General features: G+C 40.2%; 1 protein-coding gene across 1 annotated transcript in view; it reads right to left on the bottom strand.

Moving 5' to 3' along the window:
- LOC129625884 (ubiquinol-cytochrome-c reductase complex assembly factor 1) overlaps positions 1-15,647 on the bottom strand; it is a 95,970-nt gene extending 80,323 nt beyond the window's left edge. Inside the window, exons 1-2 of the mRNA XM_055544861.1 lie at positions 15,507-15,647; positions 1,639-1,743 (exon numbers count right to left, since the gene is read on the bottom strand). Coding sequence (XP_055400836.1) covers positions 1,639-1,743; positions 15,507-15,530 — 129 coding nt within the window. The 5' untranslated portion in view covers positions 15,531-15,647. The remainder of the gene's footprint in view (positions 1-1,638; positions 1,744-15,506) is intronic.
- Positions 15,648-16,193: the final 546 nt, after the last annotated feature.

Consider the following 16,193-nt stretch of genomic DNA (forward strand, 5'->3'; position numbering starts at 1 on the left):
GCTACCTGACTATCTAAAACAGACCCCTCTTCTGCACAAATATATTCTTCATTCATTCATTTATTGCCTCCTCTGTGCCAGACTCAGTGAGAAGCCCAGGAAATACAGGGACAAACAAGACATTCTCAGAAGGGCAAGACTTATATACTAATTGAAGGGAATTACTCTGCATTTTAAATATTTTAACATATTTATATAAATAAATTGCATAGTATATAATTTATACATCAAAAATAAATTTTCATTGCATTAAATATGAAAAAAGATCAATAGCTACAAAAGGAATTTACATAAGTTGGTAATAAAAATAAATTCCCAGTAGATAAATGAAGAAATGATAAAAGCATACAGTGTTTACAAACCACAATACAACTGATAAACACAGAAAAATGTTTAACCCTGATAACGAAATGCTAAGCAAAACAAGGTAATATTGTCTACCCAATTAGTTTAAATTTTTAAAAAACATTCAATGTAGGGACTTCCCTGGTGGTCCAGTGGTTCTGCCTTTCAATGCAGGGGACGTGGGTTCGAACCCTGGTCGGGAAACTAAGATCCCACATGCCTCAGGGCGACTAAGCCCACAAGCCACAACCGGAGGGTCTATGCACAGCAACGAAGATCCCGCATGATGCAACCAAGACCCGAGACAGAAGATAAATAAATTAAAAAAAAAAAAGAAAACAATTTAGGGGAAGTAATGATGAAAAACTAGTTATATAAACATTGCTGGTGGCAGTATAAATTAAAACAACTTTTTGGAAAGGAAAATTCCTCACACCCTTTGACCTAGGGTGTACTCTGCTAGTTTATCCTTAATAAATAATTTAAAATAAGAAAAACTATACAGCAAGAAAATGGTAACCACATTAAAGTCTACTATGGCAAAAAAATTAGAAATAATTTTAATATAAATAAAGGCTAAATAAATAGAATAACATGTAGTCATTCCGAAAATTAATTATGGACTATGTCTAAAACATGAATAATGTCTGCTCTAATATGTGAAAAAGCACCAGAACATAAAATTCTGTAGATATTTGTTCAGGTACCTAAGGAAAAAATTAGTGCACACACACATACTCAAAGACTGGAAAAGGACCAGCAGATGTTTTCAGGTTTGAAGTCATGGGCGATTTTTATTACCTTTATTATTGAATTATTTGTATATTTAGCAAAAATCAGGAAAAGAAATCCTCAACGAGGGTCCAAAGTAGACTACATTTTAATGGATCAGGGATCAGTGGTAAACTAAGGCCTCAAATAACTGTTCCTCTAATTTCATGTTCATAAAAAGGAAAAAAAGAAACATTTTCTTACTCCAGGTAAAAGTGGCTACAAGAAGAAAACTGAAGAAAGGTTAACTCTCAGATGAATACCTGGAAACACTCCCAACAGTAAAAATCATCAGACTGTACCATGGTATCCTAGGCTAAGTTCCACCACTGGGGTATTTAGAAGCCACGCCCTAGACACCATACAGTAAGGATCAGTCCTGAGCTGGCACCACAGAGGCCCAGAAGTGGTCTCATGAGGTTTTTCCATCACACAATTTGGTTGGCTAATCTATAAATACATGACATTTGCACATTCACACTAAGGTTTTTTCATAGCAAGCAAAGGAACAACAAATCTTACCTGGAAAGTACCAGACAGAGTCCTGCCCCGCTGTCCCTGTGTACGAGATGCAAGTAGCAATCGGCTGCATCCTGGAACCCACTGGGAGATGCTAATCTGGTTCCTCTAGAGAAAGAAAAACAGTCAGGAATCTATATCAGACTCCATGTGTAGAAGGCAAAGAGTGCATCTAAGTCTAGAAATCCTTCTAGAACAGGGCAAATGAAAGGAGAACTTTCAAAACAGGACCAGGACCAAGGCTGCCCATGCTCATCTCTCCAAAGATAAAATGCACTCCTGCCTACCACAGACTAAAAGGATTCTGGTAAGAGCTGACTCAAACTGTAGGACATGAGCTTCCTCTTAGAACAGTAACAAAATAAACCTACTTCAGGCATTTTACAGTTAGTTTATCATTTAGTTTGTGATTCCTTTTCATAAACACTGATTTATCTGCTCTTCATAAAATCCCTTTACACGAAACAGTGCTGGCATTACCATTATCCCCAAAAGGATGAAGAAACTAGGGCTTAAATTTTTAGGGTGGGAAAATATACTTGGGCAACTTGACTTCCAAGACAAAGGGATACTAAATGGCTGTTAGAGCTATGAGTGAGGTCCAATTTTCCCCTCTGGCATTAACTGACCTCAAAAAGGTCTCTGGACTAAAGTGAAAGGTTGGACTGGAGAAAGGAGGAGCTCTATCTTGCTCAATGAGAAGAATACTTTATTTTACGAATCTGAAATGCAATCCACTGTATAAATGGCATCCCTGTACACAGCACTGGAAATCTCTATTCTAGGAACCAACTCCGGGGAATCCAAGGGTTTCTCTCACATGACCTGTAGACCTGATAGGGCCATAATGAAGAGTGGATACACAAACTGAAAACACTTTGCCAAGCATCAATTACAATGTGTGTGCATGTGTGTGTGAGCTCAGTTGTTCAGTCATTCAGCTCTTTGCGATCCCATGGACTGTAGCCAGCCAGGCTCCTCTGTCTATGGAATTTTCCAGGCAAGAAAACTGGAATGAGTTGCCATTTCCTACTCCAGGGGATCTTCTCAACCCAGGGATCAAACCCACGTCCCCTGCATTGGCAGGCAGATTCTTTACCTCTGTGCCACCTGTGAAGCCCCATCAACTACAATACTAGGAGTCAAAGATCCAGATTCTAGTTTAAACTCAGCTACTTTAATATAATCTTTAGAAGTAGCAGGTCAGGAAGCAACAGTTAGAACTGGACATAGAACAACAGACTGGTTCCAAATAGGAAAAGGAATACATCAAGGCTGTATATTGTCACCCTGCTTATTTAACTTATATGCAAAGTACATCATGAGAAACACTGGACTGGAAGAAGCACAAGCTGGAATCAAGATTACCAGGAGAAATATCAATAACCTCAGATATACAGATGACACCACCCTTATGGCAGAAAGTTAAAAGGAACTAAAAAGCCTCTCGATAAAAGTGAAAGAGGAGAGTGAAAAAGTTGGCTTAAAGCTCAACATTCAAAAAACTAAGATCATGGCATCTGGTCCCATCACTTCATGGCAAATAGATGGGGAAACAGTGGAAACAGTGTCAGACTTTATTTTGGGGAGCTCCAAAATCACTGCAGATGGTGATTGCAGCCATGAAATTAAAAGACACTTACTCCTTGGAAGGAAAGTTATGACCAACCTAGACAGCATATTCAAAAGCAGAGACATTACTTTGCCAACAAAGGTCTGTCTAGTCAAGGCTATGGTTCTTCCAGTGGCCATACATGGATGTGAGAGTTGGACTGTGAAAAAAGCTGAGCGCCGAAGAATTGATGCTTCTGAACTGTGGTTTTGGAGAGGACTCTTGGAAGTCCCTTGGACTGCAAGGAGATCCAACCAGTCCATTCTAAAGGAGATCAGTCCTAGGTGTTCATTGGAAGGACTGATGCTGAAGCTGAAACTCCAATACTTTGGCCACCTCATGTGAAGAGTTAACTCATTGGAAAAGACCCTGATGCTGGGAGGGATTGGGGGCAGGAGGAGAAGGGGACGACAGAGGATGAGATGGCTGGATGGCATCATCGGTTCAATGGACATGAGTTTGGGTAAGCTCTGGGAGTTGGTGATGGACAGGGTGGCCTGGTGTGCTGCAATTCATGGGGTTGCAAAGAGTCGGACACGACTGAGCAACTGAACTGAACTGACTGAAACCTCTATGATGCTCATTTTCCTCTTAACAATCATTAGTAATATTTATTGTTGCTGTTTAGTCTCTGAGTTGTGTCTGACTCTTTTGCAACCCCATGAACTGTAGCCTGTCAGGCTCATCTGACCATGGGATTTTCCAGGCAACAATATTGGAGTGGGTTGCCATTTCCTTCTCCAGGGATCTTCCTGGACTAGGGATCAAATCCACGTTACTACTGTTACTATCCCACGTATATGGATAAAGAAATGGAAGTAAGGATAGGATAAGTAACTTCCCAAGATCATATGGTTAATAAATGATGGGATTAAGATTTGAATCCAAGCAGCCCAATTCCTGGATTCAAGCTCATTTATGGAATGAAAAGGTAAAGGAAATATCTCCAAAGTCCTAGCTCTAACACTCTGTGACCTAGTCTTGAACCAATTAAAATACAGCATAATACTATGGGAAGAGTCCTGTACTTAGAAAGCACTGATTTGACTCACAGCTCCACTGTCAGTGAACTATGAGTCTTCACTGCCTCTTCTATAAAATAAATGAAAATCCCTACCTTTCAGGATTTTAAGGGGAAAAATATACTTTGCAATATGTCCAACTCAATAAAATATTACCTTGAAGCTGAATCTCCATTTCCTCATGAGTAGGCAGGAAGGGCCAGGGGTAACCGGGAAAAAGGTGTTAAGAATTTTAAACCTAGAGATGCTTTCCAAAGTATCTCATTTCTAAAACTATGTAACTGTTTCTAATAGGCTACTCACAGCAACTTATGTTTCAAATGAAAATTAAAGCTTAAAAACAGGATTTTATTTCAGCAGAGGTTTCACCTGCTGGAATTGTTTTCAAATGAGATACAATTATTGGCTTCTTGTTTTCTAATAGCTGACACATTTACCAGATCATTCAGTGTCAGACAGTTCCTTTCCTAAAAATGTAAATGTGTGGTAAGATGAAACTTCAGCAGATTCAGGCCCAAACACAGGGGGCGGAAAGGCTAAGAGGAAATCACAAGTAGAAACAATGCAAACTTTCGGAGTTTCTGAAGAATTTCATCATATGTTTTCCAACGTCAACAAAATTTTCTCTAATACTTGATTCCATTTGGTCTCATGCCAATACTACTACTTATTAGAAGAAAGGAGCAATCAGCTCTGTCCTTTCCTTCTCTAATCCTATAACAGTAGTTATTTGTCCAAATCCTTAATTGAAACTGAGGTGTCTGAATTGCAAGCCTACCATTAAATAGCTATGTGACCATGAACCTGTTACTCAACACTCTGGACCTCCGTTTCCCCTATGTAAAAGTGAAAATAGGGACTTCCCTGGTGGTCCAGTAGTTAAAAATCTGCCTTGCAATGCAGGGAACTTGGGTTTGATCCCTGGTCGGGGAACTAAGAATCCAAATACCATGGGGCAAATAAGCCCATGCGCCACAAATACTGAGCCCATGCAAGCCTGTAAGCTGCAACTAGAGAAGCCTGCCTACATGCAGAATGAAAGATCCCACATGCCACAGCTAAGATCCGACACAGCCAAATAAATAATTTTTCTTTTCAAGTGGTAATAATAAAAGCTACCTCACAGGAGTATCCCAAGGACCACTTGTAAAAGCACTTAAGTAACACTAAAACACACACACAAACGCTTCGTTACTGCTATTAATAACTGTTACTGGATTATGTAAGAAACTCCTCTTTCCCCAGCAAATTATCACAGCAGCAAGAACCATCTTCTTAAAATACTGTTTTGAACCTGGAATTCCCTTTCTCAGAAGCCTGCAGTGCCTCCAAGTACCTCTGTAGTCAAACACCTGATCTTTACCGACTGGACTCTTCTAGACCCATCAATATATTTACATATCCTGCCCTGTATTCTCCACTCAGCAGTTCCAAAACCTGACTCATATTCCCTGCTTTGAGAATTACTGCTCCTCTCCACACAAGCTAATCCCTGTGCAGTCAATTCCTCTGAGACTCTCTTCTTCACTTCTACCCAAACCATGAGCTCATTTGCTTCAACCTAGATGCCAAATTCTGGTTCTACTGGGAAAAGGACCTAGTAGAATCCTTTTCCCTTCCCATCTCTCCCAACACTTCATTTATAAATATATAAATCTGTGGAGTACTGATCATCCTCTTATAGGTACTAATACATTAGGTCTACAACAATTAGCAAACTTCAATTCTCCTAAGTTCAGAAAACAGTTCCAGTGATTTAAAATTATTATTTTAACTTAGGATAATATAAATACCATTATAAGTGGGAATTGGTTTTATCATCCTTTTGTGTCATCAACATTTCAAAACCAAAATTTTGAAGATAGGTTTTATGTTTGCATTTCTTGTGTATTTGCAATGTGCAGGTGATTTTACATTGTATTTCAAAATATTCTGACACATTAGCTCTTTTTCTGACTACACTTTAATCAACCCACAAACTGTTTCTTCATGTGGTTTTAAAGACACACAGTATTTTACTTTGCTCACTCATGAGCTGTGAAAAGACTTTACAGATAGTCGATTCTCCTACTCCCCATAGTTACGTTTTACCAAGTGAACACAGAGTTAGCAAACACTGAAACACTGCTCCTAGGAGAAATAGAGAATTAGGTTCCTGCAAGCCTCTGGTCACAACGTTTTCATCAGTCAATCAATATTTGATCTTGTTTTATGTGTTTCTGTTTAAAGATACCTTATTTAATACTTGTTAATTCATTATGTCAAATACGTTGGTTCACTAACATTGAACTCACAGCGAACAGAACTATAACTCACTCCTGAATAAAACTTCTCTAACACAGGAATTTTCTCCATAAGAAACATCACAGCCTTCTTGCACTTAGCAATACTAGACAGCACTTTAGCACTACATGTGGGACAGATTTTACACAGGCAAATCAGGAACAAAAGCACAAAAATGCAAAAAAAAAAAAAAAGTCACTAAATAGACTATGAGAAGGATATCTGTTTACAGTATAAGAGCTGAAACAGAAAGTCAAAGTATCACCTCAGCTAGTAATACAAAAGTTACAACCAAATTTTTCACCCCTCTGCACATGTCCACAAATAACTGCAGAAGCACAAGTATTGATTTGGGTTACAAATAAATTTTACCAAGTATGTAAATTCACAAATGCAGCATTTGAGCAAATCAGTAAATATGTTAAGGATGAGGGGTTGGGTTTCTATTGGAGAAAGGAGTTAACCTATGAAAAGGCAAAAGGACAGGATAAACCCTGTGCTACTGGGCTGGATTTAGAGTAACTGCTATGAGTTTTTAATATAGAGAGATAAATAAAGAAATCAATATATATGTGTATTTATGTATATGTATATTGTTGTTATTTAGCTGCTAAGCCAAGTCTGACTCTTTTGTGATCCCATGGACCACATCCCACCAGGCTGCTCTGTCCATGGGATTTCCCGGGCAAGAATACTGGAGTGGGTTGCCATTTGCTTCTCCAAGGGATCTTCCCAACCCAGGGATCACAGCGTGTCTCCTGCATTGGTCAGCGGGTTCTCTACCACTGAGCCTTCAGGGAAGCACATGTATATGTACACACATACATGTATTTCCTACCCCTGTACTGATAAAGCCTGGAAGCAATGAAACCCCAGTTGCAATGACTACATATAACATCCAAACTTGGCTTCCAAACAGCAATATTTATTAAAAGGAGCCAGTCTTCTCTGGAGAAAAGTTGAATCCTGAATGGGCTTGAAGCTCCTCAAACCTTATTCGCAAATGTCTGGAATTATTTGATCTGTCTAGCAGTTCCTTGGAAGATTTCATCCGTCCAAGAGCAACTCTCCCAGTATGAAAACCATTTTCCCCAGGAGCTCCCCAGGAGCTATTTGTTTGTTGTTGCTGTTCAGTCACTCAGTCATGTCCAACTCTGCGACCTCATGAACTGCAGCATGCCAGGCTTTCCTGTCCTTCACTATCTCCTGGAGTTTGCTCAAACTCCTGTTCATTGAGTCGATGATGCCATCCAACCATCAAAACAGAGGCAACTGTTTAACTTTGTGACTGCCTGAGGCAGTAGATAATACTTGGGAAAATAATAGGCTAACCAAAAGTTTAAAGGAGAATCAAGGGAATGAGATATTCATAGGGGCCTTGAAAAGCTCTGACACATTCCTGGGAATCTGAAGGCCATGTGGATGCTCAGGTCTGTGTACACACCCAGAAAAGTAAAGACCTGAGACTGCCCTAAAGCTCTCATCTCCGGTTGACCCTGAGGTACCGCACAAGCAGGAAGTGAGGGTTAAGGCAGAACAGTCAAATGACCAGCAGAATATTGAAAGCATGCTCCAAAATGCACACAGAGCCCCTCAACAAATACTGAGAGACTTACTGGTTCCAGGCATTTAAGGAAATCTCCATCCAATCATTACTTGACCACTAAGCTAAATGAACAGAGAGCATACAACAAAGAATACAGACTTGACAGAATTAATTCAGAGAAGTCACTAAACAGAAAAGTAACAGCAAACTCTGGGGAAAGTCCTGATCTCCAGAGCTGCTGCATAATATTATTTAAAATGTTCAGTTTTCAACAAAAAGTTATGAAATACAATAAAACAAAAAGTATGATTCATACAAGGGGAAAAAAAAATCAACAGAAACAGCCCCTGAAGAACCCTAGACATTAGACAAACTAAACAAAGACTTTGAATCAGCCATTTAAGAAATTTAACATCTAAAGGAAATCATGTCTAAAGAACTAAAATGAAGTATGAGAACAGTATCTCACCAAATAAAGAATATCAATAAAGAGAAATTTTTACAAAAAGCCAAATAAAAATTCCTGAGTTGAAAAAAAAATTTAAAAAATGAACATGTCACTAGAGAAGTTTAACAGCAGACTGGAGCAAAAGAAAGAATCAGTGACCTTAAAAATATATTGAGATTATCCACCCAAGAAACAGAAAGAAAAAAAATTAAGAAAATTTAACAGCGCCTCAGAGAGCGACCATCAAATGTACCTATACCATCAAACATACCAACATTAAGTATAATGGTAGTGTCAGCTGGAGAGGAGAGAAATTTAAAGAACAGGAAAAAAAAAAATGTGAATACTGGCAGAAAATATGCAAAATTTAATGGAAAACAATCTATAAATTCAAGAAGCTCAACTAACTCCAAATAGGACAAATGCAGAGAGAGTCACAAATTAAAATATCACAATCAAGTTGTGGAAAGCTATAAATCTTGGAAGCAGTTAAGAGAAGGCACTAATTGTGTATGAGATCCTCAATAATATTAATAGCTATATTTCTCAAAAAACATGGGGGCCAAAAGGCAGTGGGATGAAATACTCAAAATGTTGGAAGTAGCAGAGGGGAGAATGCCAAACAAGAATTCTATACCCAACAAAACTATCATTCAACTGTGAAGGAAAAATTAAGAATTTCTATATAAACAAAAACTGAGAGAATCTGCCAACAACAGACCTGGCCTACAACAAATACTAAAGAGAGAACTTCAGGCTGAAATGATACCTTTGACAGTATAGAAACTCAAACCCACATGAAGAAATAAATTGCACTAATAAAGGTAAATATTTGGATAAATTTAAAAATAGTATAAATATTTTGCCCATAATTTTCTTACTTTCATTTTCAATTCAAAAGACACTGCATAAAACAATAATTATAAATCTGTACTGAAGCGCACACAATGTATAAAGAGGTAATTTGAATGACAATACTGGCACAAAGGCAGAGGGAAGTAATGAAGCAATATCAAATCGTAATTTTTATATATTATTGAAATCACACTGGTATTTAATTTAAATTGTTAGAAATTAAGATATTAATTGTAATTCCCAGAGCAAACACTAAGAAAATAACAAAAAATATAGTAAAACCTTATATAAAAATTAACTCAAAATGGATCTAAGACCTAAACATAAGGTCTAAAACTATGAAACTCTTACAGTAAAACATAAGGGAAACATTTCATGACCTTAGATTGGGCAATGATTTCATAGATATATTACCAAAAGCAGAGGCAATAAAAAATAGTTAAGTTGGACTGCATTAAAATTAAAAGCTTCTGTGCATCAAAGAATACTATCAGTAAACTGAAAAGGCAACCCATGGACTGGGAGAAAATATTTGCAAATCATATACCTGATAATGGACTGACTAAAAACATAGAGAATTCAGACAATTCAAAAACAAAAAAATAACCTGATTTAAAAAAGCAGGCACAGGGCTCCCCTAGTGGCTCAGTGGTAAAGAATCCACCTGCCAATGCAGGAGACACAGGTTTGATCCCTAATCTGGGAAGATCCCACATGCCAAGGAGTAACTAAGCCCATGAGCCACAACCACCGAGTCTATGCTCTGCTGCTGCTGCTGCTGCTAAGTCACTTCAGTCATGTCTGAGACTGTGCAACCCCATAGACGGCAGCCCACCAGGCTCCTCCGCCCATGAGATTTTCCAGGCAAGAGTACTGGAGTGGGTTGCCACTGACTTCTCCGCAGAGCCTGTGCTCTAGACCCTGGCAACTACCGAAGCCCCTGCACCCTAGAGCCCATACTCAGCAACAAGAAGCCACCACAATGAGAAGCCCACGCACCGCAACTAGAGTAGTCCCCGCTTGCCACAACTAGAGAAAGACCGTGCACAGCGGTGAAGACCCAGCCAAAAATAAATAAAATTTTAAAACATTAAGAAAAAAAAGAATCCGCCAGCCAATGCAGGAACACAGGTTTGATCTCTGATCCAGAAGACCCCACATGCCTTGGAGCAACTAAGTCCATGCACCACAAATATTAAGCCTGTGCTCTAGAACCTGGGAACCACAACTGCTGAGCCCATGTGCCGCAACTACTGAAGCCTGTGCACCTATACCCACGCTCCACAAGAGAAACCACTGCAATAAGCAGCCCATGCTCTGCAACACAGTAGCCCCCCCAGCCACAGCTAGACTAAGTCCACATGCAGCAGTGAAGACCCTGAACAGCCAAAAATAACTAATTATTTTTTTAAATGGGCACAGAACTTGAACAGACGTTTCTCCAACGATATACATAAAGGCCAATAAGCATACAAGAAATATGCTTAACAGCAGTAATCACTAGAAAATAACCAAAACTGTAAGGAAGTTTCCTCTCATATCCACTATGATGGCCACTATGATTTAAAAAAAAAAAAAGGAGAGTGAAAAAGTTGGCTTAAAACTCAAGGTTCAAAAACTAAAATCATGACATCCAGTCCCATCACTCCATGGCAATAGATGGAGAAACAATAGAAACAGTGACTTTATTTTCTCAGGCTCCAAAATCACGGCAGATGGTGACTGCAGCCATGAAATTAAAAGACGCTTGCTCCTTGGAAGAAAAATTATGACAAACCTAGACAGCATATTAAAAAGCAGAGACATTACATTGCCAACAAAGGTCCATATAGTCAAAGTTATAGTTTTCCCAATAGTCATGTATGGATGTGAGAGTTGGACCACAAAGAAGGCTGAGCGTCAAAGAATTGATGCTTTTGAACTGTAGTTGAAGACTCTTGAGAGTCCCTTGGACTGCAAGATCAAACCAGTTAATCCTAAAGGAATCGATCCTGAATATTCATTGTAAGGACTGATGCCGAAGCTCCAATACTTTAGCCACCTGATTCAAAGAACTGACTCATTGGAAAAGACCCTGATGCTGGAAAAGATTGAAGGCAGAAGGAGAAGGGGATGACAGAGGATAAGATGATTGGACGGCATCACCAACTTGATGGACATGAGTCTGAGCAAGCTCAGGGAGTTATGATGGACAGGGAAGCCTGGCATGCCACAGTCCATGGGGTTGCAAAGAGTTGGACATGACTGAGCGACTGAACTGAAATAATAAAAAAAATTAAAAAAAAAAAAAAAACAGAAAATAACAATGTCAGCAAAGATGTGGAGAAATTTAAACCCTTGTGCTTTGCTGATATAAAATAGTGTAGTTTCAGCAATTTCTACTATTGTCAAAGAAAACTAAAAATTATTACCAATGTCCAGAACAGCTCATAAAACCATAAGAAAGTCCCAGTGTACTACTAAATGTTCAGTTCCTCTGCTAGAGCTACTCAGCAACAGTAATGTTTCAGTTTACTCCTCCTTCCCAAACCCACTGGTGAAGAAGGGTAAAAACTGGTCAAAAAGACAGAAAGAGGAAAAAGTAAGGTGAGACTAATGAGAATGTTCCAGGAAAACTACCTTTCAGTGGTTCGATTTTTTTTATCTGCAAAATGAGGAGATAATAGTGCCTACCTTTTCAAAGGGCTGTCATACAGATTTAGTTAAGTTCACATATATAAAGTATTTAAGAGTGATTACCGCATAGTAAACACCCTATAAATATTAGCTATCAATATTATTGCTCGAGAAATCACAACTTCTTGTTTCAACTACAACCTATATTTCAGTTCTCTCTCCTGAACCCCAGATCTCCAGCTGCAAAAAAGAAAAAAAAATCTCCAGCTAGATTTTCTCAGTGAAGAACACTGCTATGAACTCACTCATCCTAGGCTGGCCTGGAACTCACTGTTAAGACTCTTCCCTCTTCTTTATCCTTTACATCTAACTCTCACCAAGCCCTGCAGACTCTCTCTCCTCAGTATCTCTTGAAACCACCCCTTCTTCTTTAACCACATTGTCCCTGCCCCCTTAGTACAGGCCTTTATCACTTCTTCCAGGATTACTTAAGTAGTTTCTCACTGACCATCGGGACTCTAATCTAATCTCAGCTCTCTCTGACTGATCCATCTGTTACATTCATCCCTGTTACAAGGATCTATTAAAACAAAAATCTAGTAGTAAACATATAAGTGCTTACTATGTAGAATTTTTTCTTACTTTTTTGTACTTTCAAAATAAAATTTTAATTTCAATTTAAAAATGAGAGGAGAAACAAAGTGTTCCCCCTGATCAAGGGTGGTTGGAAACAGGCAGACAAACACAAGAAAAGGACTGAAAAAAGGCACAAAGAAATTTGGGGGAGTGACAGATATGTTCATTAATTTTATTATGATTATGACTTTTCAGGTGTATACCTGTATCAAAACTTATCAAATTATACAATTAAATAAATGTGGTTTACTGTATGTCAATTATTCAGTTTCAAAATTTTAAATAAGAAAAAAGAGTAAATACATTTAAAAAAAAACCTTTAAAAATAAATCCTCCCTTTGTTTAAAATATTTCAATGGCTGCCCTCTGCCTTAAGATAAATCTCCAACTCCTAACACTGACATGCAAGGTAATGCCTCCTCTCCTGTCATTTCCCTACAAGGGCCCCTAAGTCCAGCCAAAGAGATTTACTTACAGCTCCTTGACTGTCTAGCAAAGTAACACAAGCTAATGCTTCTGCTCTATGCCCTTTCCTCTATTCCCCATCTAATGCTCTCTCATTAAGTATCTAAATGCTCATCTTCAGTGTGGGTTAGCTGCCTTTCTACTCTGCTACCAGAGCACCTAGTTCAGACTTCTATCACAGCATTTCAAGAACTGTATTAGTAGTTTTCTTTTTTGTCCCTAGTAGATTATAAGCATGAGAATAAGGTCTATGTTTTCGATTTTTGGCCCACTGGAGAGTTCCCAGGATGTAGTAAACATTCAAAATAGTTGCTGAATAAAAGGGAAGAAAAGCATTTAAAATATCACTTGTATCAACTGATTTTCTGATCAACCCTATCAAATTTATCCTTCAGAAAACCTGATGCTCAGAGAAATTAGTTGACTTGCTCAGGGCCATACCCATAGTTGGTAATGGGGCCAACCTTTCAAACAAGGCCCTTCTAACTCCTGCTGCTGCTATGTCACTTCAGTCGTGTCTGACTCTGTGTGACCCCATAGATGGCAGCCCACCAGGCTCCCCCGTCCCTGGGATTCTCCAGGCAAGAACACTGGAGTGGGTTGCCATTTCCTTCTCCAATGCATGAAAGTGAAAAGTGAAAGTGAAGTCACTCAGTTGTGTCTGACTCTTTGCGACCCCATGGACCACAGCCTACCAGGCTCCTCCGTCCATGGGATTTTCCAGGTAAGAGTACTGAAGTGGGGTGCCATCGCCTTCTCCATTCTGACTCCTAGACAGGTGCATTTTCCTTTTATTTGTGAATTTCTCACCACGCCTAACCTAAATGCCTCTTCAGCATAAGGGATCAATAAATATCTGCTACTTTCATGTTTACTGTCACTCTCTAGTCCCAAGTTGCTTTGTCACATACTGCACTTTAACACATGATAAGACTTCAAAGAATTACAGTATACAGTATAAAGTGAAAGAGACATTCCTTATCCAGTCTTGGTTTTTTACTTAAAAAGATGACTAGAAAGAGATAAATGGGGCGAGGGGAGATTCAACTAATAGAAGCAATTAGAGAGGTGGTTTCAATGGATGCTACCAACTAAGAAGGAATGAACCTGCAACTGTCCACAAGCTCAGCGGCAGGCTCAGCTGGGGCAGCCACCAACTTCCAAGAGGAGTCAAGGTATTCATTTCACATCTACAGCCCAACAAAATTCTCATCTTCCCCCCGGCCCCAAATATCCATCTTAAAAACACTTCTGACATCCTAGTTGCCATTTCTTCAGCAGTCCTCAGATCCAAATCAATTTCTGCCCTAGCATTGACAATTACTTCAGTGAGTGACTTTCTGTTTGAAGGAGCTACTCTTCAAACATTTACTACAGAACAACAGGGGGCACTGTACTTTGCTAGGCTGACAAGAAACACAAGACGTAAAATGCGGCCCATACAAGCCACATACAAAAAGATTAGAAACAAGTGTCCTTAATATCATAACTCAAGGGAAAGCCAGAGACAGGAATGCAAAAAAATAGAGGAAAACAACAGAATGGGAAAGACTAGAGATCTGCTACAAAAAAAAATAATGCCCTTGACCCTGTTTTTTAAAGACTTGCTGAAAGTATAAACTCTCCCATCCTTCCATAACTAGGAACCAAGCTCTGTATCCTCCTAATTTTTGTTCTATTTAATTCCTAGAAGTAAGAATCCACTAGAAAGACAGGACTGAACCACAAGAGGTGCAGCAGCTTCCCATATGGGTGTTATTTAGTCAAGCGTATAATAGTTCTTCCTAACTTATTTCATTTCTTCCTTCAACATCCTACTCTTTGTGACCCCGTGGACTATAGCCCACCGTGCTCTTCTGTCCATGGGATTTTCCAGGCAAGAGTACTGGAGTGGGTTGCCATTTCCTTCGCCAGAGGATCTTACTGACCCAGGAATCGAACCCAGGTCTCCAGCATTGTAAGCAAGACTAACAAGACGCTTTACCGTCTGAGCCACAAGGGAAGTCTTGCGCCGAGGGACTCTGAAGCCCTAAAGTGACTTGGCCAAGGTCACCCTGTGCATTAGTGACAGAACAGGAATTAGAACGTGGATCTCTCTGTCTCCCTGAAGGGAAGGAGTTACAGGTGGTGACCGAGGAAAAGCAAGTTTCGTCAAATTTAGGTCTGAAGTCACTCTCCTCCCTTCTCCAAAGATGGGGAAGGCACGGAAAAATCGAGGGTCGGGGGAGTGGGAAGCTGCCTCAGTTTCCCCGCAGAAAGGCGGCCGAGTAGCCCCGCTACCGCACAGACTCCTCTCCTGCACTTCCGTCCAGTTGTTCCCGTCCCGCCCTCTCCAACTCCAACCCGGGAGTCCGGCGGGCGACCGCACATAATTACTCCTTCACTCACAAGGACTCGCACCAGCAACGCCATGTTTCTCGACAACCATTTCCGGGTGAAGGATGGGCTTCCGGAATCTCCGCGGCCGCCACCCCTCCGCTAGGTTGTCTTTTCGTCTGTTGGCGCCCGGCAACCGCAGCGCAGGCGCACAGAGGCCGCTGGGCGCACGAGCGCGCGATTTCCCCGCTGTGCACGAGAAGGTAGGGCCCGCGGCTGGACAGTCGGAACGCGAACGCGCGCCTCCCACTCTGTCTAGTCTCGGTCAGGAGCGTCACAGAGGCCCGTGTCGTCTCCGCAACACCAGTCCTCCTGTGACATCTGCCTCGGGCTTTTCGTAGCTTTCTCCTTAACCCGCCTGACTTCTCAGAACTTCCTTGTCGGAGTTCCTCTTTCCCAGACTCTGTCCCCACTAGGATTACCACCTTTTCACCAGCGGTTGAAAATTACAGGATCTTTGGGGAAATCCTAACACTAAGACTCCCTGAAACGAGCCGGAGGAGAAGGAGGGACGTAGGACACGGCTGAGTCCTGAAATTCAGGGGAAGAGGGTGATCACATGCTGACTTGAAACCTAAGAAAGGAACGTTAGGGGTTTCTGGTTGGTTGGTTGCAATTGGGAGCATCTTTGAGTATTGATAGGAAATCATTATAAAGTTGAAGAAGATATAGAAGATGCAAGGATGCAAGACGTTTCCT

The sequence above is a fragment of the Bubalus kerabau genome, chromosome 13 (assembly GCF_029407905.1).
Source record: "Bubalus kerabau isolate K-KA32 ecotype Philippines breed swamp buffalo chromosome 13, PCC_UOA_SB_1v2, whole genome shotgun sequence".
NCBI classification, from domain to species: Eukaryota; Metazoa; Chordata; class Mammalia; order Artiodactyla; family Bovidae; genus Bubalus; species Bubalus kerabau.